This window comes from Triturus cristatus, chromosome 8 (genome assembly GCF_964204655.1).
Source record: "Triturus cristatus chromosome 8, aTriCri1.1, whole genome shotgun sequence".
Lineage (NCBI taxonomy): Eukaryota > Metazoa > Chordata > Amphibia > Caudata > Salamandridae > Triturus > Triturus cristatus.
The window spans coordinates 428,911,905-428,939,112 of record NC_140591.1 but is presented as its reverse complement, the minus strand read 5'-3'; the positions used below and the strand labels follow the sequence as shown (position 1 = coordinate 428,939,112).

The 27,208-nt window shown below is 46.8% G+C and overlaps 1 protein-coding gene across 2 annotated transcripts in view; it reads right to left on the bottom strand.

Moving 5' to 3' along the window:
* The window catches only part of SLC25A30 (solute carrier family 25 member 30), a 224,294-nt gene that overhangs the window by 76,793 nt on the left and 120,293 nt on the right, over nucleotides 1-27,208 (bottom strand). The window contains exons 8-9 of one of the 2 annotated variants that reach the window (XM_085621829.1): nucleotides 18,599-18,737; nucleotides 4,227-4,944 (exon numbers count right to left, since the gene is read on the bottom strand). In XM_085621829.1, coding sequence (XP_085477955.1) covers nucleotides 4,936-4,944; nucleotides 18,599-18,737 — 148 coding nt within the window. In that variant the 3' untranslated portion in view covers nucleotides 4,227-4,935. Of the gene's footprint in view, nucleotides 1-4,226; nucleotides 4,945-18,598; nucleotides 18,738-27,208 lie in introns of those variants that run through there. The other variant, XM_085621828.1, reaches the window with a different exon arrangement.

The window sequence follows — 27,208 nt, the reverse complement described above, 5'->3', positions numbered from 1 at the left end:
TGCTGCCCTGGCTGGTCACATCAAGCGTGCAGGAGAAGCTCTTACAGGAAAATGGAGTGAGCCAGGCATACGCTGCAGGTCCTTGCCTTCAACCCAAGAAGGACTGAGTTGCTCCTTTGCAGTGTTTGGGGACTGCTGAGTAAACCAGGCATCCAAACCAGTAAAAAGAAAAAAAGCTGTACATGTGCCTGAATACCTGGCCAGAAAGAACTGAAACCCTGATTTGATAGGGTCCAGGGGAACTAATAGCCTATGGGGAGGAACACCCAGGAGGACAGAAGCATTGAGGGGACCCAGGCTCCCAGATGCAGATGCCCAAGTGCCAGTGAAGCATAACTACCTGTAGCTTGTTTTGTTAAAGTTTGATTTTTCTGTGCATATTAAAATACTTTTCTTTATTAAAGTAAAGCACTGGTTGGGCAATCTTTTGTTGAGTTCGGAGCTTGAGCATCCTCACACTACCTCTCTGAGAAGCATGTGACTGCTTGCCACCACTATCAACTAGAGTCAAGTACTCAAGGCATTGTGCTTGGCCCAGTTTTGCAGAGCCACAGTATGAAGGCCCTCAGGACATTATGAGGTAAAAAAAAAAACAGCTCCTGCAGTAGAGGCCCATTAGCCTGATGCCCCCTGAACTGGGTCTGACAGTTGGCTGCAAGCAGTGTGAGATCCTGCAAAAGCCAGTTTTAACTTTCAACAACAGAGCACTAAGTTCAATTAGCACACTATAAAACCTCCAAAGCAACATGTCAGATAAAAGGTTGGCTGGGTAAGGCAGTGAAACCCTGTCCCTAGACTAATTAAGAAATCTGTGTTGGGACAGAGGATGGAGGGTCCACAGGAAAAATAACAGGGCTATCATTGCGAGTTACATCAAAGACCAGCTATTGTGACTGGGAGGATAGACAACACCACAATGGACTCCTGTGACGGTGCCTTTCTAGGAACCCAGGGAAGAAGTACTGTGGTGTTAGGGTTTCTTAGCCTCTAGATACAGGTTTTCCCCAAACACACCTTGTATGTCCCCAAGTTTGTTTTCCAAATTTTCCCCAAGATAAATACTTTCACTGATTTCTAGGGTACCACTGTCATCAACATCAGGAGTTATTCCCTTGGGGAGGTTAAGTCTAGCTGAGACCCTAAACTTGAATTTGGCTCTGCAATCACTCAAAGTGGCAGTTAAATGCACGCAGCTACTCAACAGTGTGTCCCAGCTCTAACAGTATGTCGACCCCAAGCCTCACAAATACAGAGCACAGATCAAAAAGCACAGTTAAACAGTCAAGTTTTATTCCATGTTTGACGGAGGCTTCATCCTTAGTATCACACGCATATGAAAAGGAAGGGCATTCTATCCCATAGCGGCCAGTGTTGAGAAGGAGGTGCCTCCCTATTTCTTCCACCTGATCTTGGGAACCACTGCCAACGGAGTATCCGATAAGCGAAGGGTTCTCGAGGGATTATAATGTGAGAATCTCTTAGTAAGGTAGCTGGGACCAAGGCCATTGAAAGCTCTATGGGCCAACACCAAGCCCTTAAACATCACTCTCTCTCGCACAGGCAGCAGTGCAAATCCTTGAGATAGGAATAAAGTGTTTGAGATGTTAAGCAAGAGTCAGGTTGCGGCATTCTGTACCAACTGCAGAAGTTTGAGTAGGTACAGAGGGAGACCCCAGTATGAGGCATTGGCGTAGTCCATGCCCTCATAACATCTTGGCTGGACTACAAAAATCGGAGAAGACCAAAACAGGACCCAAATACTCTCTCCACTTGTGATTTGAAAGACAAATTATTGCTAATATGCAGAAAGCAATGGTTGAGGAGGAGAAGAAAACCAGGGAGTTTGAGAGGGTGAAGCTCAGATTTGCTCACCAGGATCAAGAGGAAAGGAGAGACCGTAAAGATGGGCCAATGAGGCAAGAAATAGGGAGCATGATGAGCAGGAAAGGGAAGGAGAGAGAATTGCAGAGAGTGTGCTTGTAGAGCTCAGACCTTGAATGATGTTTCTAAGAGAGCCAGTCTCCTGATTTGCCTGCTCATGGAAGGTAGGGCATTCATTGGAAGGATGCCTGTGGCTGAGCAAATGATTTATAAGCAGATGAAGGAAGCTCTAATTAGACGATTTGGGTTAACGCCAGCTCAGTACTTGCAAAGGTTTATGGATAGCAAGCAAACAGGTGGAGTTTCCTTTGTGATCTTGGTTCATGATGTATTGCATAACTGGAATAAGTGGTTCAGAGGGATGGATGACAAGGATTTTCAATCACTTACCAGTTAAAAGTAACAGAAAGGCTTCAGGATGAGTGTTCTATCCCCCTTAGGAAATATTGGTCAGATCTAACAAGAAGGATCCAAAGGAACTTGCAGAGTTGGCTGGCAAGTAATTGTAATTGCATTTATATAGTGCTTAAAGCTCCTGACGAGGCGTTGAAGCGCTTTGCTGCGAGAAGCACGCTACTCCTTAACTCATAAAGGATTAGTGGTGAATTAGTGTAGTGAAAATATGAAAGTAATTTGAGTGGTGGATAAGTTAGTCAGTTATTTGGATTGAGAAGGATAGTGGAGAGATAGAGAAGGGAGAAAGATTAACATTTATATAGCGCATGCTACCCCTGATGGGTGTTGAAGTGCTTTTTTGGGCGAGTAGCACACTACTCCGGAACCCATAAAGGATTAGTGGTGAATTAGTATAGTGAAATAGTATAGTGAAATATGAAATTAATTTGAGCGGTGGACATGTTCGTCTGTATTTGAATTGAAAAGGATGGTGGAGGGATAGAAGGGAAGGATTTAGAGTTGTTTTTTTTATTTTGTTTGTTTTTTTGTTTATTTTGGAGCTCATAGCAGTAGGCGGAGGCTAAAATGAGTAAAAGGGAGGTGGAGGGGGATGAGTAAACTGGGATGTGGAGGTGAAAGATTGAGAGGGAGGGTTTAGAAAGGTTTGTTTTGGGGGATCGAAATAGTAAAAAGAGGTACGAGATGATGCAAGGAAGGGTGGAGTAGGGAAGAGTCTCAAAAGGGTTATTTTGGGGATCATAGTAGTGGTATGGGGTTTGGAATGAGTGAGAGAATGGAGGTAATGGATATATCGATAGTGGTATAGGGTGAGAAAATAGGGTACTGCATTGGAAAGAATAGTTAAAAGAGGTTTGAGATGAGTCAGAGAGTTGAGCTAGAGGCTATATTGAGAGCGGTATAGGGTGAAAAACAGGGTAGTACATTGGATATGCTGCATTAGAAGAAAAGTAATAAATAAGAAAATGTAATGAATATATAGATCTAAAAGTCAAAGATATAGGGCCATATGTAGGAAGCCAAATTGCGATCGCAAATGCTGAAATTCGCTGAATTTCGGCGTTTGCGATCGCAATTTGGGCAGTGTGCTATGTAGCACACAAAAACCCACATGCAAAATAAGGAATTGCAAATTTTGTGATTCCTTATTTTGCTAATGCATTTAAGGAATCCCAAATTGCGAGTCCTTAAATGCAATGTAGGAAGCACCCAAGTTGTGCGATTTTGGCTTAAGGAATCGCATATTACCACCAACTTCAGGTTGTAATTTGCGATTTCTTTGAAAAATGCACTTTTTTGCATTTTTCAAAGTGCCCTGTGGTGCACATACATGCCCTTAGCGCATGTATGTGCGCCACATGTGCACACATGTTTATTTCAGGGGTGCAAAAGGGTGTCCTATTGACACCCTTGCAACCTTGAAATTGCATTCTCAATTTGCGATTCTCTAATTGAGAATCGCTAATTGCCTTCTAGCCCATAGGAATGAATGGCAAGGTATTCCTTATTTGCGAATCTCAATTTGGGATTCGCAAATAAGGAATAGGTGGGAATCGCAAAATATTTTGCTAATCCTACCTACATTCCGTTTTGCAATTCTCTAATTGCGATTCCCTAAAAATTGCAATTAGAGAATCGCAAAACACGTTTTACCTACATATGGCCCATAGATCCATAAGTACATGGAAGGTATATAGACTCATAAAGGAAGGGAGAATATATAGATTAAAGATTCATTAAATAAACTCTAGCTTTCAAGTGTTGTACTTTAAGTTAGTTTTATATATATATATATATATATATATATATATATATATATATATATATATATTTGTAGATCAATTGTGAAGCAATTGTAGATAAATAGTTACGATACAAAGATTTACTTATATATATAAATCGTTTATTTCGGGCACAACCCACAAAACTCATCAAATTAATACAGTAAGAGCACTCTTAGAAAACAAATTAAAAGTCAATCTATCGACATTAAAAAGAGAGCAATGGACATCATCTGACTAAATAAGTATTGGGTCTGGCAAGGCAACCAATTATACAATTTGCCTATGATGTCTACTATAGGACACTATAGGTGCGGGGGTGGAATACCACCTACTGCTCATAAAATATTTACTTATTTATGCAGTCACTTATATACATGTTAAAAACATGGAATAATGTAACCATCAGTAATATGTACATTTGTTAATCAGAACTAATGAATATCTATGTATAATAAGTTTTTAACCATAAGTATTCTACAAGTTTATACAAAGCAATACACATATATAATTACATATCTATAGTAGAAATAAATGCTTACATACAGAGAGATATGCTGTATATTTCTATCCATTTTCATATGGTGATTATGTAGGTTCTTGAGTAGTTTTCTTAAGATAAGGTGGTTATCCGTGGATCTTATGTTTGGGGGGGGGGGTAAAGAGTTCCATGGTTTGGGCGCTTTTTTTTAAAATTTGTTTTTATTCAATTACACAAATCATTTAACTGGGCATCATACAGTGATATATAGACACATAAATGCGTTACATAGTTCACAGATTGACAAGTAATGTAGAATATCACGTTCCACCAATCTCGTACATCCATGATATTCCCTGCGTGGAATCATTTAGTGGTCTAATGTCGCTAATGCGTCCCAAACGGCAAAAAAAAGAGAAAGAATTATGAAGAATTATCGACAGTTACCTCTGCGCTAAGAATCCGGTCAAATGTGTCATCATCAAACAAATATATCAATTTCTAATACAGACATAACATTTATAACAAAAACTCACACCCACCTTCCCCCTCCATCCCCGCATGCTCGGCCCTAAACACCCACCAGTAGTAGCTGCATATTTTCTCATATCCGCAGTTGTATGTGACTTGGCTCTGAGGACTGACTCAGGTAGACCGCATCGTCCTGCCAATCCACACAGTATATCCCACAAGGGTCGAGAGGAGCTCACGGGTCCCATTCTTGTGGAATAGGCCCCCCTACAATAATCCGAACCCGCCTCAATAGGACAAGACGTCTATCGCAGCACATTCCTCTATCATTGTGTACCATCCCGTCGAAATCTGTGTTTTTCTTAGGCCTCTATATTCCTCACGTTTCAGTTCAGCCCCCTCCGCCCTACCCAATCTCAGCATTTCCGTTTGCCAGTCCTGCAGGGAAGGGGCTCTGGTAGCCTTCCATCTAGCAGTTATGGCTCTCTTGGCCAGCAGGAGCGCAAGATTGGCAAAACGGCAAGTAGAGCCACCCTTCTTGTCACGGGCCCCAGACCCAGTATGCAGTTTTCCAACGTGTCGTTCTGGCGCACCGGGGCTATATTCGTCAGTAATTTACAGATCGTCGCCCAGTAGTGTCCTAGTCTAAGGCAGTCCCACAGCATATGTATCAACCCCGCGTCAGAGGCGCGGCCCCGTGGGCAGGCATCATCCGCTCCCGGAAACATAGCGCTCAGTCTGTGCGGGGTCAGGTAAGCTCTATGCAGTAACATCAATTGGATACATTTGAACTTAGGATTTCGAGAAACCTTCTTGGGGTACCCCAGTATAGTGTCCCATCCCTTGTCTGTAAATGCACATCCTACGTCTCCCTCCCACTTATCACGCAGCGGTTGTAAGGAGACCATTTTCTCAGTGCAAATTCCGTGGGTTAGCTACCTCGTCAGTCGTGCCCCATTTCCCATTAGGTATTGCATGGTAAGTAATGCATTTGTGACTGGTTCAGTACCTTCGGGTGACCATGTGGTGCGTATGTATCTTGATATATGTGCACGTACAAAAGTTTCATGAGGCATTAATACACCTTCAGCAAAGAAATCCCCAACCGTGGTGAATCCCTCTCCAGCCCATGCTCGCAGCGTGCGGACAGTTGTCAGTCCCGAGCGTGTAGGGATACCCAGTAGTGGAATAGTGGGGGCATATGGCGTCCTCTGCCCAGTGTACCTCACTGCACTCCGCCAGTAAGCGATAGCTAGTTTCAACAAATGGGGCGTTGACGGCAATAGAGGGATCTGAGGTAATACGAGCGTGTGGATGACCACCTTGTCCCATTCCCGTGACGTCATATCCAGCTCCTGCAAAATGCGTCCAGTCAGCCAATATGCCAGCCATTGCAGCTGGCTAGCATAGCAATATGCACGTAAATCCGGCACTCCCATCCCCCCTCGTGCCGTGGTGAGTTGTAGTTTCACTAGGCTAACACGTCTCCGCCCTGTGCCCCGTATTAGATCTGATACCAGAGAATTCAATATTTTAAAAATCCTCGCGGGGACAAGTATCGGCAAGTTGGTAAAATAATAAAGGAGCCGCGGTAGCAGCACCATTTTCATAATGGCCACCCTGCCCGCTACCGAGAGTGGCAATGAGACCCAGAACTGAATTTGAGATTTGAGAGCGGCAATCACTCGCATGAGGTTACCATCCATGAGGTCCTTAATATTATGATAGATTTATATTCCGAGATATTTAAATGTAACAGGTGCTATATGGAAGGTCCAGGAGCCAAACTTGTAACACCCGTTCCTGCCGGCGCTATCAAAGAAATACGCATACGACTTGGTAGCATTAATGGCCATGCCAGATATACCCTGAAAAGACGCAAAAATAGAAGGCATTGGGTGAGGATCCGCGTCCATGTCCTTGACCATAAAGAAAAAGATCGTCTGCATATGCCGAGACGGTATGGGACGTACTACCACGCGTAATTCTCTTACAGGCGGCGAGAGCACAAAGGCTATGTAAAAGCGGAGCCAGCGCCAGAATAAACAGTAGCGGTGACAAGGGGCAGCCCTGTCTGGTTCCCCGTGACACCATGTATTGCCCTGAAACGTGCTGACCCGTGCACGCCCGCGCAGTGGAGTTCTTGTATAGTAAGCGCACCCACACTATATATTCCTCAGGTATACCAAAGCGGGCAAGTGCACCGAACATATAATCCCAGTGTAAGGAGTCGAACGCCTACCTCAAGTAAAGGGATATACAACCTTTCCTAGTTCCCGTGTTTAGTGTGCCCAACATGACCCGGTGCAGGCGTCTGATGTTGAGTGTAGTGTTCCTACCAGGGACAAAACCACACTGATCAGTGTGTATCAGTGTGGGAATAAACTGACCAAGGCGAGTGGCCAGCAACTGACTGAGGATTTTATAATCCGTGTTGAGGAGCGACAAGGGTCTATAGCTTGATATGAGCAGCGCGTCTCTCCCAGGTTTTAATAAAGAGACTACTAACGCTTGCAATGTAGTAATAGGGATGCCACCCTCCTCCAGTGATTCTCGGTATATGCATTGCAGATGTGGAGTTAATAATTCGGCATACACTGCATAAAATTCGACCGGCAGTGCATCAGTCCCTGGCATTTTATTGCGAGGTAAGGCCTTAATTGCCTGCCGGATTTCCGCCCTGTTTATTGGTCTCATTAAGTCATCACGTTGTTGTGTGAGTTGCGGGAGGGTTAAACCGCCAAAGAAGCGGTCAAATTCAGTATCAGGAAGTCTAGGCGGCGGACCGTATAGGTGCTCGTAATAGTCCCTAAATGCGGAATTGATGTCCAGTTGCGTAGTCACCACAGTATCCTCACCATTCCTAATTTTGAGTATGGGTGTGGGCAGTGGGGCATTCCGAACCAACCGCGCCAGTATGGGCCCGACCTATCAGCCTGTGTGTGCAATTTCTGTGTATACAGTCGGTAGTCCACAACTTGTAGTTCCTCAAGCAGTTCTGCGTATTGGATATTAGCCTCCCGCAATTGTCAATTGTTCATTCGTCCCTGCTGCCTCTCCCTCCAACGCAGCCAAGCTACCCTCTAGTCTAGAAAGGCGTTATATGAGAGCAAGTTGTACCCCCGCCTTGGTGCTAATAGCCACTCCCCTGATGACAGTTTTAAAGGCGTCCTATTCCATCTGGCGGGTGCTAGCAGACCCTGCGTTCTCCGAAAAATAATGGGTAATCACCTCTGAGAGAGCATTGTGGAAGACCTGGTCCTCCAGCATCGTGGGTTGTAATTTCCAAGATGGTATGGGGGTTGGAACCTTGCCCCACTGCATAGCCAGTTCCACTGGGTTATGGTCTGACGAACAAGTTACTTACCTTCGGTAACGCTTTTTCTGGTGGATACAGTATCTGCCTGTGGATTCCTCACCTTGTGAATATCCCCTGCGCCAGCAACATTCGGAAACTTTTGTAGCAGTCCACGCCGATGAGGTCGAAGACGACGTCACAGAGACACGGCTCCGCACGCGACTCCGCTGACGTCACCGGCTCCATAAGAAGACCTCATCGGCGTGAAGACATCAGTTCCGCCCTTTTTTCCGTGCCTTCGAGGCACACGGACGGACTGACAGCAAAATATACACAGTATACACAATACATAATATACAAAGCAACACACACAGTGTGGAGAATAAGTAGAAAGGCAAAAGAAATAACACAATGCCTTTGTCAGTAACAAAACACATTTTGAAATACCATTAATAGAATTGTAGGTATAGAAGGATGGACAACGGGGAGGAGGGTGGGTCAGTGAGGAATCCACAGGCAGATACTGTATCCACCAGAAAAAGCGTTACCGAAGGCAAGTAACTTGTTCTTCTGATGGATACATCTGCCAGTGGATTCCTCACCTTGTGAATAGATTCCCACAGCAGTCCCCACTCCCGGAGGAGGGTGTCCACCCTTCTATACCAGAAAGTCCTAAAGGACAGAACGAGCAAAGTGTCCGTCCCTCCTCACCTCAGTGTCTAAGCAATAATGTTTTGCGAAAGTGTGGAGGGAGGCCCAAGTTGCCGCCCTACAAATGTCCTCCACAGGAACACCCCTAGACAAAGCAGAAGTGGAAGACTTCGCTCTAGTGGAATGGGCCCTTAAACCCTCTGGAGGTTCCTTACCAGCCAAAGAGTAGCATATCTTGATGCACAAGACAATCCATCTGGAAAGGGTGCGCTTGTGCACCGCTCTGCCTTTCCTGCAGCCAACAAAGCCCATGAAGAGCTGATCATCAACTCGAAAGTCTTTTGTCCTGTCCAGGTAGAAGCTCACCGCCCTCTTAGGGTCCAAGCGGTGAAGTCTCTCCTCCTCCTTGGAAGGGTGAGGGGGAGGATAGAAGGAAGGAAGGGTAATGGACTGCCCCAGATGGAAGGGAGTTACCACCTTAGGCAAAAATGCAGCCCTGGTCCTGAGTACCATTCTTTCAGCATAAATTGTCAAGAACGGGGGTTTTGAACGTAGAGCTTGAAGCTCACTTATCCTCCTTGCCGAGGTGATTGCAATGAGAAAAACTGTCTTAAAAGACAACAATCTCAAGGGACACTTGTGTAAGGGCTCGAAAGGAGAACCCATAAGATAAGTCAAGACAAGGTTTAAGTCCCATTGAGGCACAATAAAGGGAGTAGGAGGAAACCGGTTTGTGGGGCCCTTGAGAAATCGTAGAATAGGTGATTTGAATAATGACGGTTGATCCGGCAAGCAAAGGAAAGCTGACAAAGCCGATAAGTATCCCTTTACAGTGGCCACAGCAAAGCCTTGCTGAGCAAGAGAAAGGGCAAACTGCAGAATGTCAGATAAACGAGCCCTCATCGGATCAATTGACTTCTCTCCACACCAGAGTACAAATTTAGACCACCTATAGGAATAGATAGATTTGGTGGAATGACGTCTGGCAGACAAAATTACATCTACCACATCAGGCGGAAGAGAAAAAGAATTCAGGTTGCCCCGTTCAATCTCCAGGCATGAAGGTGTAAGCTCTGGAGGTTGGGGTGTAGAACCTGCCCCTCCGATTGCGAGAGGAGGTCTGCCCTCAGAGGGAGACGGAGCGGAGGGCACGAGGAGAGGTGGAGAAGATCTGTGTACCACACCCTTCTTGGCCAATCCGGGGCGATCAATATTACTTGGGCCCGGTCTTGGCGAATCTTCCTCAGAACCAGAGGAATCAAGGGTATGGGAGGAAACGTAACGAACCACCTCCGGATGGAGCCTCCACTCGTGGTCGGCGGAGAACTGTCGACTGAGACTGTCCGCACGTACGGTCAGCACCCCGGCCAGATGATTTGCCATCAGACAAATCTGATGGTCCTGACCCCAGGACCATAGACGCAGAGCCTCTCTGCAGAGACAAAGAGACCCCACTCCTCCCTGCTTGTTGACATACCATATCGCTGTAGTTTTGTCCGTCAGGACTTGAACAGACTGACCGCGAAGGGAAGGGAGGAAGGTCTTGAGTGCCAAATGAATCGCCCGCAATTCCAGTAGGTTGATGTGAAGCAACCTTTCCTCTGGAGACCAAAGTCCTTTGATCGCCAGATCCCCCAGATGCGCACCCCACCCTAAAGTGGATGCATCCGTTATCACTGTGGCCACCGATGGAGGTAGATGGAAGGGCTTTCCTTGAGACAGATTGCCCTCCACGCTCCACCAAGACAGATCCGCCGCAGCTTCTCCGGAGATCCTCACAGACTCCCTGAGATCTCCTTTGTGCTGATACCACTGCCTGCGGAGGCACCACTGGAGCGCCCTCATGTGCCAGCGTGCATGGTTGACCAACAGAATGCAGGAAGCAAACAGACCGAGCAGGCGAAGGACCTTCAGGACTGGAACGACCGCTCCACTGCAAAATAAAGGAATAATTTCCTGTATGTCGAGAATCCTTTGAGGAGGAGGGAATGCTCGACACACAGTAGTGTCCAGTACCGCACCTATGAACAGGTTGCGCTGAGAGGGCACCAGGTGAGAGTTGGGCACATTTATTGAGTAGCCCAATTTTACCAACAGCTGAGTTGTATCCTGCATATGATGTAGCACCTTCTCTGGCGATTCCGCTTTGATCAGCCAGTCGTCCAGATAGGGGAAAACGGAAATTCCCGACATTCTGAGATGGGCTGCCACCACTGCCATTACCTTCGTGAAGACTCGGGGTGCAGTAGTAAGACCAAACGGAAGGACCGCAAACTGATAATGTTGCGATCCTACCGTAAACCGGAGATACTTCCTGTGCGACTTCAGGATGGGGATGTGGAAATACGCATCCTGCAAGTCGATCGACACCATCCAGACCTCCAGATTCAGCGATTGAAGAACCTGAGCAAGGGTGAGCATCTTGAACTTCTCTTGCTTCAGATAAAGATTCAAGATCCTGAGGTCCAATATAGGACGCAGTCTGCCGTCCTTTTTCGGAATCAGGAAATACCGGGAGTAGCATCCCTGACCCCTCTCCTGCTCCGGAACCACCTCTATCGCACCTTTCAGTAGTAACTTCAGGACTTCCTCCTGCAGGAGAAGACGATGGTTCTCTGAGCAAGCCCCTTGACAAGGAGGGTAATTTGGAGGGAATTACCGAAAGGGAAGGGCGTACCCATTTTCTACAAGATCTAGAACCCAAAGATCTGTAGTAACAGATTCCCAATCTTGTAGAAAATGGGTAAGCCGGCCCCCCACAGGACAAGCATGATCCAGACAGGCGGATCTAGGGCTGCTTTGAGGTGGTGGGAGGGACTGAGGAAGAGGAAGAGGAGGAGAGCTGACGGCCACGTGTGCGACCCCTGATTCTGCCTCTGTATCCCTTATACAGAGAGCCTTGCTGCTGTTGCTGCTGTTGCTGTTGGGTCTGCCTGTAGGAACGAAAGGTTGCCCTTCCTAAATCCCTGTATCTTTTAAACGATCCCCTTGACTGGGATTGAAGGCCCAAAGACTTAGCCGTAGCCTTGCTTTCCTTAAAACGTTCAAGAGCAGCATCTGCCTTTTTGCCAAACAATCCAGAGCCATCAAATGGCAAGTCCAACAGTGTTGACTGTACATCCGGGGAAAACTCAGAAGACTTCAGCCACGCACCCCTCCTAGTGGCGACAGAAGACCCCATGACTCTTGCCACTGAATCCGCCGTGTCCAGTCCACTTTGTATCACCTGACGTGCTGCTGCCTGGGCATCCGTCAAGACCTCATTAAAGCCAACCCTATCCTCCTCAGATAGTTTTGGTGCCAGTTTCTTTGCAGTGTCCATGAGCGCATGAATATAGCGTCCCAAAAGGCAAGTGGCATTTGTTGATTTAAGGGCCATGCTGGCCGATGAAAAGACCTTTATGGCCGACTGATCTAGCTTTTTAGCCTCTCTGTCACTTGGAACCTGAGGAAAAGCACCCTTAGATTTTCCTAAACAAGCAGCCTGAACCACCAGGCTCTCAGGCGATGGATGTGATGTTAAGAACTCAGGGTCCCCTGGAGCTGCCCTATAACTCCTAGCAACACCTCCATCACAGGATCTATAATGGCCTCATTAAAAGGCAATAATGGCTCTGAAACTGTAGTAGGAGAATGCAGTACCTCCGTTAGAATATTTGATTTAAATTCGGTAGTAGGCAACTGAAGATCTAACAGTTCAGCTGCCTTCCTAATGACTGCATGATATGGAGCCACATCCTTCGACGGTTCATCGGAAGGTGGAGTAATTTCCCACTCAGGAGACAAATCCAATCCACTAGCCTCTTTAAGTTCATCAAAAACTTCATCAGACTCCGCAAGCTCTCCTTCTTCTGCTTCTTCCAGAAGTTACCTTCGCTCATCAAGCCCCCTTTGAGCTTCCCTCCTGGACCGGATTCGTACAAGCGGCGTCGGCGGCGCCGTGTTCAAATCCGACGGCACCGGAAACGGCGTTGAACGTGGATCCAGCCGGAGCCGGTGAAGAAGGGAGCGGCGTCGATGTCCTCGGTGCCGGTAGATGCCAAGACGGCGTCGCTGGAAAAAATGGCATGAAGGGGGCCTGTGAATAGGCTTGAGGTGCCCCCAAACTGAAGGCCATGGGACCCATCGGACCCATCGGTGCACCAGTGGAGTACATGGCTCTCGAAAACACCCCGTACATAGCACATAGCATTTAAATAATGCGTGGGGTCCTGACCCGGCCCAGGGAACGCAGGGTACTGATCTAGCATCACCAGACTCGGGCCAACCGGCGCCAACGATGGAATTTGTGGTATCAAAGGCTCACCCGGTGCTTGAACCTCCTCAACCGGAGCCGGGGACGGGGACGGAGACAAAGCCGGAGCCGGGGAAGGAACCGGCGTCGGAGATGTAGCCGGAGCCGGAGAATGAACCAGTGAAATCACTGGAGAAGAAGGACCAGCAGGCGAATCCGGAACGGGTGAAGGAGACACAGAGTCCTTACGGCGTCGAGTAGGCGACTTCGACTTCGGAGCCGAACTCTTGTCAGAGTGACGTCGAGAAGAATGTCTCCTCTTCTTTTTGTGCTTCTTGGATCTCGAAGCATGCCCCGAAGTCGACTTCGACGCTGACCTCGATCGTGACCTCGACCTCTACTTCCTCCTTCCTCTCTTCTCCTTTTTCATCCTTGCGATGAAGAGTTTCGCCTCCCTTTCCTTGAGCGCCTTGGAGCTCATCTTGCGACAGCAAGAGCATCCATCCACATCATGGTCAGATGATAAACACCATACACAGTCATCATGTGGATCCGTGATCGACATATGTTTTCCACATTCACGACATGGCTTAAAGCCCGATTTCTTTGTCGACATTTTTTCGAAAGAGGACCAGAGAAATCCAGTAGAAACACAAAGTAACAGTGAAGCTACAGATAGAGATTCCCGAAATCCGTTGGCGTCGACGGCGCGGAAAAAAGGGAACTGACGTCATCACGCCGACGAGGCCTTCTTTAGGACCCGGTGACGTCAGCGGAGACACGTGCGGAGCAGTGTCTCTTTGACGTCGTCTTCGACCTCATCGGCGTGGACTGCTACAAAAGTTTCCGAATGTTGCTGGCGCAGGGGATATTCACAAGGTGAAGAATCCACTGGCAGATGTATCCATCAGAAAGGGTTTTACCCATGTGGAGCACCGAAGTTATGGACCCCAACAGGGCACCGGAGCAGAGGAACCGATCTATTCGAGTGTGCAATTTGTGTGGTGGTGAGTAAAAGGAGTACTCCTTAAGCCCAGGGTGTTTTGCCCGCCATGCATCATGGAGTTCCCACCCCTCTGCCCATCTCGCAAGCGCCTCTGCCTGTTTCCTACTTTCAGTGGCATGTAATGGGGGGTGTGATCTCTCTAGGACTATATCCATCACAGCATTGAAGTCGCCCCCTATTACCCAAGGATAGTCAGTCCAGTCCGTCAAGGCTGTGCCCAGTGTAGTTAAGTATTTATCCTGATCAATGTTGGGTGCGTATACACAGCCCAGAACCACATGAGCCCCATCCAACAAACCATGGAGTAACACATATCTTCCGTTGGCGTCTATTCTCTGCTCTAGGAGTTTAAAAGGGACGGTATTCTGTATCCACACCGCCGCCCCCCTAGAGAAAGCGGAGTATGTAGTAGCAAACAGTTGTCCCCTCCATTTTCTCTGCAGTTTAGGTGCCTCGTCCGAGTTAAGGTGAGTTTCCTGCAAATAGGCTATAGTGGCCCTCCTCCTGTTAAGTTGCGCCAGGACCCAGTGTCTTTTATGTACGGAACCCAAGCCCCTCACGTTCCACGTGCAGTAGGTGTATGTATTATGTAATGCCATCAGGACATAATGAGTGTAACTGCCATGTGTTCAGTGGGAGCCAAAATCCTGCAAACAGACTGTCCATAAGCTGAGCATGCATTGACATAAAAAATCCCCAATACTAGGTTCCCCCATGTAACAGCAGAGGGTCAAACTTTAAACAAGAATCCAACATGGAATAAAAACAATAAAGGCATCATCGCAATCGCCTGGGGGGTAAAGGCCAAAACTGCGATAGTTCGTAAGCACAACATATTACTCATGCAGATATATCTTTGTTACATTAGCACACTTCCCTATAAAGCTTAGTTACTCTCTGAACCCACAAAGTAGCCACCTTCTGTAGTACATATTGCAAAGTAATTGTATACTTTACCATTCCCAGTCGTCTTGGAGCACAGCCCTAGAAGTCCCTGGCAACTTGAGGCGTAATCGAGGGGAACAGTGTTATGCTATTTTCAGAGTCAGAACGCACTGTGTCACCGTCCGTTGAGTGCTCAGAGGTCGCAGCAGCCCGGGCATCATGAGCAGCCAGAGCTGCCGCTGTAAGGAGTGCATCTTGCAGACTAGTCGTGATCTGTTCCGACGTTGGTTCAGTGTCCACTGTGATCTTATTAATGCCGTTTCCCGAACGGGGCAGTCCAGTCGACCGCATCGGGGAGGCACGATGTAGTTGTCCCGACGGGAGCGAAGTCTGGGAAGTCTCTGGTGTGAAAGTTATTTCGAGCCAGTCCGCCGCCTCCTCTGGATTGTCGAAAAAAATACGATTTTTGTGGACGACCTTCAGCCTAGAAGGGAATAACAGCGCATATTTCAGGTGGGGTTCACGTAGGTTTTTCTTGACTCCCCAAAAAGTAGCTCTAGCTTTCTGAACCGCCGGTGTAAATTCCGGATAGAGAGAGATGGTCTTGTTCTCAAAACGCACCGGGGCGTTCTCTCTGGAAGCACGCAGGATAGTGTCGCGATCTTTGTAGTGTAGGATGCGCGCTATCAGCGGGCGAGTTGGTGCACCCGGTTGAGGAGGTCTGGAAGGCACCCGGTGTGCCCTCTCCACGCTGTAAAAGGATGTCAGGCCCTCTGTCGCCACATGGTCTCTCATCCAGGCCTCCACAAACTGTGTAGGGTTGGATCCCTCGCTGCGCTCCGGCATTCCGAGGATGTGAATGTTATTGCGGCGGGACCTCCCTTCCGCATCATCCACCCTGTCCTGTAATCCTTTCAATTGACGTTGAAATTGTTTGTGTTGAGTGGAGTGCTGGGTCTGCTGGGGAATGAGATCATCCAATGCTAGTTTATTTGATTTGACCTTCTCCGCAAGCTTTTTGTGATCCGCTTGTAGGAGGTTGAGAGGTAAGTAGACATCGCTCCCATGCGCGACTCCAGCGCCATTCGTGAGTCCCGTATTTCTTTCAATATCAGATCCAATTTAGCATCATGGGGATCCACACCAGTAGGGGGTATCACATCACTGTCTGAAGCACTGGAGGGTTCACTGCCAAATGTGTGTTGCGTTTCACCGTCCACGGCGGCATCCGCTTGTTTATTTAGATTGCGCCACATCACGCCGCGGCGTCCGCCCATCCGTCGTTGCTCCAGGGTGGGCACTTGGGGGGCCACTGGGGCGCCACACCACGCAGCTCAGACTCACAGCTCAGCGCAGGTCACTGGTGCACTCAAATCACTTCCATAGGCCCCGGTACCTTATGCCAAAGGTCTTCAGAACCCTGCACTCAGTGGCTACACATTCCCCATGGGCACCGTCTCAGCCACCATTTGCCATGTCACCCATAAATATTGGAACAGTCTTGGCAGTGATAAGCCCGGCTGCACCCTCAAACCAAGCCGGGCGCTTTTCTGTAGTCTAGGGAGTCAGCAGGCGGACAGCAGCATCAGTAGCAGCACTTGTGTATCCGGGAGCTGTGGCACAAAAATATTCAGCAGCAGGTTCTAACTCAGTGCGATGATCAGCACTTCATAGACATTGCGCATTTATCACGGTACAGGCAGTGTGCGTCTAATGCTATTATGGATGTGAGCCGTGGATTTTAGCCCCCAACATGCCCCAGGGAGCGGCTATATCTAGTTCCAGTCCTGTGACTCCCCCACATAGTCTCTTGAGCCACTCCTCATTGCCTATCTTCACCCCTGCAGTTGTCAACACTCGGTGCAATCGAGAGAGGGGGGGGGGGGACGCAACGACGGTCCCCGGTCCCCGCTCCCCGCTGCACTCTGGTCGTCTGCAAGCGTGCCCACTCATGCTCGGGTTCCTCTTACCAGGGCCTTAGCCGCGCTGGTCTGAGGTTCGATCCGCCGCGGCCGCCATTTTCCGCTCGGCGGCCGATGGTGTGATGCAGTAGTCCCCAGCAAAGCCTGTTACAGCCGCATCATAAACCGATGCCAATCAGGGGCACCAACCCCGATGTCCATGCCAGTTTTGCCCCGTAGCGCTGTTAATACAGCGGGAATCTCGGTTTTCATCCGGGCCGCTGCTCAGCGCATTCAACTCCGCCCCTCTCCTCGGCGTGACTCCGGCCGTCCGGAGTCGGCTCAAGATGAGGCCGATCCCACCAAAATCAGGCGCCCAGATGACAAGCGCCGGGTCCAGGGAAGGTCCGCCGCTTCAGGATGGGTGACCCACCCTCGTGGGTCCAGCGGGACACAGGATATCTAGCTGAGTGTCAGGGCTGGGGACGAAGCTCTTTCAGCTCACGTCCGCCAAGCTCAGCAGTTGGCCACGCCCCCCATGGTTTGGCCGCATGAACAAAGAATGATGTGCCACACATTGTTTTTTTCTTAACAAGGTAAGACAGAGCTGGGGAGCATGGGTCTATGCCAAAGGAAGAGTGGGACTCTAAACAGATTAGTATGAAATGAAAGGGTAAGGGCCAGGGCAATTCCAATGTTCTGCTTATGGTGTGTCTTGATTTGCTTACAAAGGGTATTGTAAAGACTGTTGATTTTGAAAGTGATGAATGGTTTGCTTAGGATTAAATTAAAGAAAGCAGTACCAGAATTTTGTCTGACCGTTTCATGTTCTTTCAGGGAAACAGTGGTATGGCACTGTGATACCAAATGGGCAGAGGGCCACCTTGTTCAGCATATGGTAACTATACACATGTTAATTCTACACAGATGTGCTCTCATACATTTTCTCTGCACATATTAGATTAAGCTAATGATGTTTACGTTTCTGTAGCAATTATCCCACTTTGAGATAGAATTGGGCAAAATTGTGTCATTTTACCATTCACTAGAAAGAGTGTTTTTGTGAACAGTCGCAATCCATTTATGAAAGATTTGTAAGAAAATGCTCTACAACAGATCACACATCTGTCTGAAGTGTTTTTATGTTACACTTTGGATATATTGTTATGTTGACAACCAAAGGGGTTTTGAATATGTAGAAACTGGACAGGGGTGCATGCAGAGAAGCATGGAGAAGGGAGTGTTTGTAATAGTGTTAGTTCCTGTAAAGCTGCAGGATGGACTCCAGATGATGTATAAATCAGAAGAGGTATCCGTTTGTGAATTGTGCCTTTGTTAAGACTGTTACTGTAATAATTTTACTGTGTTAAATAAAATAAATGGGGTATTGATTTGTCTAGGGATTGTTAAACTCATGCCCACGTTCCACTGTGTTAGGTAATCAGAATGAATTGATTGAAGTAAGAGTTGCAGCTACACACAGATTCGCCTGGTAAACCCATTTGGATGGGTTTCCTTGGTATTTAATATCAAATGCTATTTTGTAACCAGAATCTCATTTCCTTTAATATACTTATGAATGGATAAACATTTACCTGCAGAAAGCAATCCAGAGTACCTTTGTAGCAAGGACTTGAAGAGTTAAGTAAGACTCGCTGGTTCATCAAGCGTGTTCTCACAACATCAACAGGATTTGATGCAATGGCTCCTGCTAAACCACAGGCCAGACTTGAGCTGAGTAAAGATTGGTAACGAATTAGAAAGTATGATATACAGCAGCGTCAAAATAATATAATCAGTGGTGATCAAACTTTTTTTAAAGTATTTACGTTTTGCAAAAATCCTCTATTAACCTTTAGGTAAATATTTTTAGCACAAAATGAAGCAATTTGCAGCCTAAGTGTGTAAATGATAGAGGATGACAAGAACGATTAATTCATTACATTTTCTAAACATTTATTCACTATCCTCTATACCACAAATAAGTCAATTGTCAGATGGGCCGATTGTTACAATTATGGTCCAGAAACCATTGTTTCTGTAGCACAACAAAATCTTGACCCAAAGCTGTGGGCTTTACCAGGTATAATACTACAAAATAACCTATCATCACTGTTGACACAATAACAGCCAACACGTGAAACATTTATTTATGGATTTATGCCGTTTTGTAAAGTGCAACGTTCACTACAAGGGTATGTTGGTGCTCCGAAGAAACCCATGCTAACAGAACTATAAACCTGAAGTTCAAAAGGTGCGATTTTGACCTAACGTATATGGGAAGCGAGTTCCACTTGGAGGCATCCCGGAGAAAATTGTCCCACCAATCGTGGAACATCAGAATAAATCTGTAGACTTTGGTTAGGATCATATCAACTGATACTGGGGTTTGTCCTGTATCACCCAGAGATTTATGTATCAGACTAAGTGATTTAAAAAAAACTTTTCTTTTCAGAGGCAACCACTGCAGGGAGCCAAGGCAGATGAAAAATGGTCCGTTGTTTTTAATCCTATCATCAGTATGAAAGCTAAATTCTGAACCGGCAGTTGTTTGTATAAAGCATAGGCAAAAACTTATCACACATCACCTCTTACCAATCCGCTCATTGTGTCTCACTTTAATCACCTTTCTTCGTCAGTTCATGTCTAAAACTCTGTCACAATGCAAACAAATGTTGAATCTATCCAAGAAAGCTATAACTGGGCAGGGTTTTACCAGATCATTTAGGATACTAAAAAGTGCTTCCAATACACAAGTTTAATCCATACAGAAAATATTTTCAGAAGTATTTGAGGATTCTGTTACATTTATCATTCTGATACTTTGCTCCTGCTCTCTCCACTTCTTACTCACTCCTCATGTTGTCATTCAGCCTTTGCCTCCCTTACTACCCCATGTATATATCTCTCCAATCTCTGTTGGACTTGGCCCTTCTGGCCGGTTCACCCCGAAACTTTTTGCTTAAAATGGTGACTTGGTTTAGTGATTTTAGTGACTTCTGCGCACTTTACCGCTGTGTCCCAGGGTAAAGTGCGTGCGTGTTGTGAGGTTGGCCTGCCCTCCCATAGGAATGCATGGGGGAATGTATGTGTCCCGGTAGTTCCTGATGCGTGGGGTGTGCAGGCCCGTGTTTGGTATGTGCGGACTCGTGGGAGTGAATGCTGCGCGTTAATGTGTGCAGCGTGCGTGTACCTGGTGTGGAAGTGCCACTTCTAGAAGTGGGCACTTCAGTGTGCAGTCTGAAATGTGTGGCTTGTCTGGTGATTGGCTGGTGAGGTCAGGTGACGGACTAGGGAATTCCCCAGAGTCAGGAGGAGTCACCCAGTGGTGAATGGGGAATTAGCATGTAGATGGCTGGGGAGGAGTGTACCTGGGTCCTGAATAGGACAGGGATTCCCCCACACAATGCTGGCGCCGGCCCCTGTGGTGCGTCTAATGACCCTAGCCCTGCCAGTGAATAGGGAGAGGGGCTGAGCAAAACAAAGTGCTCAGGAACCTGTTGGAACTGGTTCGCCCCTTCCCTGCACCTTAGACAAAGACTTGTATAGTATAAAAAGGGGCTGTGTCCCCTTACATGGGGTGTTCTCTTGCAGGATCCACTTGAGGGGGGGGCCTGCTGCTGCTGGGCGCCAGGAGAGACCGCCACTGGGGACTGCCTCCCTGCTGGAGGGCCCTGTGAGCTGGCTCTGGGCCCAGCCTTTGCCCCCTCCTCTCTGAAGGACCTCTTTGTTGCTGAACCCTGCTTGCAGCGCCTGGGAGCGCTTTTTGGACTTCCTAGCGCTGGGCGCGCGGTTTTGCTGGACCTTCCTTTGTTTATAGCGCTGGGAGCGCTGGTTTACTTTATAGCGCTGTGAGCGCTTGGGATCCGATAGCGGGTGCCCACTCCGCGATCCGGACGGTGTCTGCCAAGTTCGGCGGGTGCCCACCCCGCCGTTGTGCTCGCTGGCGAGGGAGCCTACCCCTCTCATTTGCCAAGGAATTCACCGCCGCGGCCGGGCTTCAGCCGGAAGTCAGGCAGGCCTGGGGGCGGGTCCCGAGACGGAAGCAGGAAGCGGACGGGAGCCTACCCCGCGCTCCTGTGCAGTGAAGATCCAGGCGGGAGCCTACCCCGCGCTGGACCCGAGCGAGGAGAAGTGCGGCCGGACCTGGTGCGGAGGGGGCGCGAGGCACATTGTCGGTGCCTGCCCCTCCGCGTTGCAAGGAAGCCTCGGCGTCCGCCGGGAGGAGAGACAACGCGGGAGTCCCCGATCAGCCCGGTGAGTGTGTAGCAGGGCTGGGGGACTCCGCGCATGCGCTGGGGGTGCGGGGGCCGTGTCAGAGCCCCGTGAAGGCTCCAACGTTGCCTGGCCGAGTAGTGGCCACCGGAGCGGCCCCAGAAGGCAGTGGGCTGCTCCAGCGTGAAGGGCACCATTCTTTCCGAGCCCCGTGAGGCTCCAACGACGGGGGCATTTCTTGTTTAGAGCCTGCGAGGCTCTTGGAGGCATTTCCGACTGTCTTGGGCCCACGAGGCTCCAGACAAAGGGGAGCACGATTGTTCCTCGAGCCCAGTGAGGCTCCAACGTTGTGCTGAGCCACGAAGGCTCCAGAGGGCACATTTTTAATGACCAGAGCCCAGAGGGGCTCCAGAGGCACGCAGAGTGCCTGAAGTTCGTTTTCCAGCTGCCCAGCACTTAGTGGGCAGCTGCCACGTTTAGGTGGGGGACCATTCTTGGTCTAGTCTGCGCAGCTGGCGCAGCTTAACTTTGTTGAACGCAGGGCGTCCTAGCCCCTTCCAGGCCAGTTGGCCCAGGGACTGCCACAGGTGGTGGCATAGGAGTTTTGCGCAATTGTGTTCCTACTTGCACCTCTGAATGTGTGTTGATGCGTCATGTGCCATTGCTTATACACCTCTGAATGTTTTTAGGCATCATGTGTTTTTCCTTCCATACACCTCTGAATGTGATGCATCATGTGTAACGTTCTATTACCCCTACAGGTATTGTGATACGTCGGTGGTTGTTGCTTTCTCCTAGTACAGGTGGTGCTAGCGAGGTTCTAGTCCCCTGCGTGACAGTCTCCCAAAGTAGTTAGGGTTACGTAGGTGGTACTTCCCCGATACCAGTAAGTACTGGTTGTGTGCTATACCTATTATTTTTGGTGCTACAGTGATTTTATATATTTATGTGCTAACTATCCAAAAGTGCTATTTCCTGACAGTGGTCAAGGTGGCCCTGTCTTGTACATAATCCCTTGTAAATTCTGCCCGTGCCTGTTGGCACATTGTAAAGTGTGTGGCTTTATCTAATGTGTTGGGTATAATACAAAGGTTATTTTTATAGAATACCTTGTGTGGAGTTTCCTTTGTGGTGGGCCTTGGGTGTTGTTGCTGGGTGCGCGCGCAAACGCTTTACACATCGCCTCAGAGATAAGCCTGACTGCTCGTGCCAAGCTACCAAGGGGGTGAGCAGGGGTTATCTTTGGCGTGTAACTCCCCAGCCCTGACTAGACTGGTGATTTCTGCCTGGCTTTGGCGCAAGCCTCAGCCAACCGGAAATCGCCAGGTCTAACAATCTCCCTTCACGTTGCTACTCTGCGTTGCTGTCCTAATTCTGCTTTCATACATTGACCTTTACATATTCTCCTTATTTTTGCATTTCAGAAATGTATTCATGTGTACATACTCTGCCCTGGCTTCCCTGCTGACTATTTGATGTATCTGTTGTATTTAGGTCCTTGTCATTTAGCAAAGTCCACAACTTGCTTCTCCTCCATCTTTAATGTATTACTTTTGTGTGCAACTTACATTGTTCTATTGTTGTTTCATTTTCTTTTCTATCTACTTTTTCCTATAAAGCGCCCTAATGCATTTGGACCATGCTTGTTCTACATAAAATTGTATTAAAAAAATAATTACATATACTACAGGGATATGCGTTTGGATACCTTATCACGGGTTTGAAGCCTGGTGGGCTCCACTCTTACACCATCCTGAGGTTCATAAAATGACTATCACCAGGTTGGGTAACAAACATCTGCCATTCAGCGCCAACATACCAACAGGAGCACATGCACTTTACCAATACATGTTACATTACATGAATGGTATTAACAGAAAGAAAGATGTTCTCCTACACGTTTAAGTAAAAAATTACTTCAGGACACTCCTAAATAGCAAGTGTTGGATCGTTGGATCGAAAAAAGGCTTACTAAAAATAATCCAAAGTGGATGGGTCAGAAATCTCCAATCTCAAGAGCTGAATTGCTCTCTTCACATTAATTTTTTACTATTTAAGTCTTTTTTTTCTGAATAATTCTAACAATTATTTCTCAGCTCTGGTCTCCTAGCGTGAAGCAATGTGAGGTCTGTCCTTGCAATGCCTGCCTCAATAAGACTTTTTTCATTGTGCAAAAACCCCTTCTACTATTGTTAGTTGATAGGGCTTTGCATCAAAAACCAGTGATAGTTCCATGGGAAAACCCAAGTAAACGCTCCCTTGTCAAAAAGTAATGCAAAACAGTGCACATAGCTGGTTTGCTTTAACTTCAGGCAACTTTCCAGTGCAAAACATGACACACTGTCTCCCTTTCAGCCAGAGACACCTGAAGGTCTGAATTATCCATTCTGGAATGGTTGTTTTTTAACATAAAGTATGGGAACTGTTACTGTAGATTTAACAAAGATTGGGAATGTTGTTCCAAATACATCCTGCGCACTTCAACCCTTGAGGTCATCCAAAAGCCATTTTCAGGTAGAGGAGGCTTTGTTTGATTGCTTCTCTTGCCTCGTGTTGTTGATCTTTCTCAGGCTTATAAGCCCGCCTCGAAGGTAACCATAAAGGATATGAGCCACAATTAGGAAGAACTATGCGGAGCAGAATGTTTGCGTGGAATTCTATACTGCACAATTACAAGCGGTCTGGTGTTCCTGCACTTGAGTTTACTGGGTGTCGGAACAACTAACCGAATTTTACTGACCAAAACACACCCATGTAAAATGGATGTGGGAAAAGGCTGCACTGTATCCCGGACACCTTCCATGAACCCCAGCCCAAAATTCAGACAAGGCACGTGGTGAGTATTACATGCTCCCAACTGCCAGCCAACATTCTCCGCTCCCTCCTGCAACCTCCTCACTCCTGCCATCTATGCCTGGCTTACAAGAGCCCCCTGTACATGTTTACAACCTCAGAGTATGTGGTAAATGTGTGTTAAACTCCATGGAAAAGTGAATACCATTCCGAATACAACCTGGTAAATCCAGGTCTGCACAAAACCTCCCCATTCTAAGGGATTTTATAGTACTGGTGGGTTGCGAGAACTGGTAATTTCTGGTGAGAAGTGTACACCCCTCCACTATAGTGCAACTTGTAATCAGTGTCATGGTGGGCTTCTTAAAGTGCTTGGGGATAGATCAACAGGGATGATAGGCCCAATTATCACATTTCAGCACATCTACAAATACACTGCACCTCACTACACGTTTACTTCAACAAGAGACAGAGAATGCAAGATTTCGTCATAAGGTCATAGAAAAAAGCAGTGATATTATTTTGTGTTGTCATTTGAATAGCTCTTTCCAAACCCTTGAGAGGTACAACGCGCAAATATTGCAGAAATGCTGCTTTGTGTTTTTTTTATGTTTTGAACTCATTCATAACATCAGACACTTTTTAAAGAGAAACTGAAAGAAAAACAAATATATTCTGACATCAGGTGATTGCACTGATTGTTAATATTTCCCCTACCTTCCAATCCTGTCCACTTTCCTGATCCAAAGTAGTTGTTGCCTTAAGCAAAGTGTATTATGGAAACTGTAGGTCCTGGTGTACTGTAAATTTCATATAGCATTTTCCTTCCACAGATGCTACTTTAGGGTTGACTGGATGCACTCTCGGGCCTCATAACTACCTGAATCTCGGAGACTGCACCTCTTAAGGGTAGCGTTTGTCATCTCCCTTCATTTTCTGCCCCTATAGGAGGTGGTTCCAACTTTAAATATATATATATATATATATATATATATATATATATATTATCTACTGGCGGTTGCCAGTAGATAGTTATAGTTAGGACCGTGTTTCCATAGGAAATCCGCAACATTCTATTTGGAATAACTTTGGCGCCGGTTGATGAATCCTCGCGAATTTTTCAAAACTAATGGGGCGCTACGCTCCGCTCATACCCTGAAAGTCTCGGGGGGATTCGTCAAGCGGGGGCTGAGAAAAAAGGGGGGTCCCAAAACACGTTTTCCCCATGCATTTTCCCATAGGACCTTTAGTCCGAGCTACAGCCCGAACGGCGAACAGAATTACTTGAAATTGGGCAGAGAGGTAGTCCTCATGTCAGGGATGTGCCTTTTGCAGGTCTGGTGTAAATCTGTTCAGTAGGTCCTGAGAAAATAGCATTTAAATCAATATATATATCTGTAAGCGCGCTCCGTGCGCTTACGGTAAGCTTACCGTACGCGTACGGTGCCGTGCGCGAGCTCAATTCTGATTGGTGGCTACATGACTGTAAACATTCGAATCTGTCGAAATCAGAAAGTATTGGCCGCCATTTTCTGTCTCTCGCACTGAAAAACAAAGATTGATAACATGAAAAGGGGGCAACGAAGAGAGTTGCAGACCCCCTAGCGTTCGTCAGGGGGTTCACGAAGGACCAAAAAGTATGAAAAATAAATTTAATATTTTTTTTAAAAAAATCGGAGTGCGCGTACGGTAAGCTTACCGTACGCGTACGGTAAAAAACATTTTTAAAAATTAAAAAGAATTAACAATCACATTTAATATATAAATCTTATGACCCCCAAGGGAGAAAAAAACAATTGATATTTTTTAAAAAATGGCGAGGCGAGCACGGTACGAAACGCGCAACGTGGGCGCTCGGTGCGCGAAGCGCACCGAGTGCCCACAGCGCGCGCACGGTGCGAGAAGCGCACCGTGCGCGCAAAAAGTAAAAATAAATACATAACTTAGCATTTAAAAAAACGTACAAATTCACTGAAAAAACCATAGGTTTCACACACGTTATAGTTAGGAATTAGCATTTAAAAAACCTTGCAAATTCACTTAAAAAACCATAGGTTTCACACAAGTTATAGTTAGCTGTACATTTCACTCGTAAAAAACAAATGAAATTCCACGTTATAGTTAGATCAGGTAACTATAACTTGCGCGACCGCAATGCACAATGTATCATTTCAGATGTCATCATTGATGTCATGAGTGATGTCACTGACCATGTCATAAGTGATGTAATATGTGACGTCATCAGCAGTGCATTGCGGGGGCGCAAGTTATAGTTACCTGATCTAACTATAACGTGGAATTTCATTTGTTTTTTACGAGTGAAATGTACAGCTAACTATAACTTGTGTGAAACCTATGGTTTTTTAAGTGAATATATATATACATATACATATATATATACATATACCTATACATACACACACACCACTCCATGTTTGGTAGGTATTGGCTTGTGCAGCTGCGCCTATCTTCACACTTCTCTCCTACAACCAGAAGTAAGCACAGTTACATGCTTGTTCATGACACCGTTTCAGAAGATTCAGCCATAGCTGCACACCAAAACACTTCAAACTTAGGCTAGACCACACTTGCACACTTCTGTCTATGAATTGCAAATGAATGTTCAAGCAACCTCTCTCTCACTTTTTCTCTTTAAATTTACGCATGACATAAAAAAACTCCTCATACAGGCCGCTCAACAAACGTGCCCTGTTCCATCTATGGTACTCCACAGAGTACTGTGCTATCCTTCTACAAATGCACTTTACTGCTCTGTTGGTGTATGAAGCACTATTTATATACAACTACAATAAAATACAACATACTTGAACCCTACAGCACAGCAAGGCCAAAATAATGACAATACAGAGCTAGGAAATTTCTATTGACGTAACCCATCACTGCCTTCTATAAACGTACATAACTTACTTAGATCATGATTCAAAGCTGTGTTCCAATACATGCGCAAATTGAGGTTTGCGTACGGAAAATAATTCCGAGTTATGCATCAATTACCGCATTCTGCAATCTTTTCCTAACAGATTTACCAGAAACAGCCGCAGGAAATCTAACATCACAAAATGCTAAGACATAAATGCAAAACATGCAGTAATAAGTAAGTATATGTAACAACTGGTTTGTGAAATCATCAACCAGATTGCTTTTGTATTATTGCCTAGGAAGTACAAGCTTTGAGC